At 32.7% G+C, this 1,397-nt stretch overlaps 1 protein-coding gene across 1 annotated transcript in view; it reads left to right on the top strand.

Annotated features, from left to right (window-relative positions):
* LOC107647642 overlaps window positions 1-1,382 on the top strand; it is a 4,709-nt gene extending 3,327 nt beyond the window's left edge. Inside the window, exon 4 of the mRNA XM_016351705.2 lies at window positions 404-1,382. Within this exon, the coding sequence (XP_016207191.1) occupies window positions 404-1,213 (810 nt within the window). The 3' untranslated portion in view covers window positions 1,214-1,382. The remainder of the gene's footprint in view (window positions 1-403) is intronic.

Consider the following 1,397-nt stretch of genomic DNA (forward strand, 5'->3'; position numbering starts at 1 on the left):
TTTATGAAAAAAAATCTCCCCCAAAAAATTTCAAATATTAATTTAATTCATAAAAAAATTTATTAATATTCTATACTTTTAAAAGTATACATAATAATATACTTATTTTTCGTGGATACAAAGTTAATTTTATTATTTATTATTACGATGAATTGAATTTTCACATATAAAAAATAGTAACTTACTCTTGAAAGTAATGTATTACCTTCTAATTAGTAATTTCTTAAAAGAAAGGTGATAATTTGAATTACTAGCAAAAAATGTAAAATTACTTCAAGGGCAGTTGCTACAAGAAATCTACTACACAAGCGGCTAGGTTGCATTCAACTAACAATTTCACGTAAATTTAACTACATCTGAATTTTAATTTTCACCTAACAAGTTTTACTCTGAATCCATGCAGGGATGGGAAAATATGGAAGTTAAAAGCAGAGATGGGAATTCCAAGCTGAAAACAAATGTGTTGTTTGCATCATTTGACCAAAGAAGCAAAGAAGCCTCAGGTGATAGTGCATGTTCAGCACTAGCAGTGTTCATAGCACATTGGTTCCTCCATTCTAACAAGGACTTACCAACAAGGTCCCAATTTGATAGGCTCATAACACAAGGTTCCTCTGAATGGAGAAGGCTTTGTAAAATTGGTTCATACTTAAAGCTCTTTCCGGATAAGCATTTTGATTTGGAGACAATCTTGGAAGCTAATTTGAGGCCTTTGATTGTTCTTCCTTCGGAATCTTACACCGGATTCTTCGCCCCGGAGAAGTTCCGGTGCCTACAAGGCGCTATGTCGTTCGACGAGATTTGGGACGAGATAAGTAGGGCTAGTAATGAGTCGAGAGTTTATATTGTGAGTTGGAAGGACCATTTCTTTGTTCTAAAAGTGGAAGAAGATGCTTATTACATAATTGACACTTTAGGGGAAAGATTATTTCAAGGGTGCAAAAGAGCATTCATATTGAAGTTTGATGGTTCAAGTTTGATGCATTCAAAGGTGGAGAAAATGGAGAATGAAAATGGGAATGAGCCTTCAAAGAAAATTGTTTGTAAAGGGAAAGAATGTTGTAAAGAGTTCATCAAACTTTTCCTTGCTGCAATGCCACTTAGGCAATTAGAAGAGGAAGAGAGTAAAGGGAATGTTTCTACTACTAATTCTTATCTTCATAGGTTCTTGCAAATTGATGTCCATTTTTGCTCTTCATCATCATTATATTAGATGGATTTTGTAATTGTTTCATGCAAGAAGAGGAACACTATGGATTGCATTCATTTTTTGTGCTTGTTAACCATAAAGATTTCTTGAGGATTGAACAAAGATACTCATAACTTTGCTTTGTAAATCACTATTGATTAATATATCAATACATCAATTGTATTTTATTATTTTTCATCCTTCAAAA

The sequence above is a fragment of the Arachis ipaensis genome, chromosome B06 (assembly GCF_000816755.2).
Source record: "Arachis ipaensis cultivar K30076 chromosome B06, Araip1.1, whole genome shotgun sequence".
Classification (NCBI taxonomy): Eukaryota; Viridiplantae; Streptophyta; class Magnoliopsida; order Fabales; family Fabaceae; genus Arachis; species Arachis ipaensis.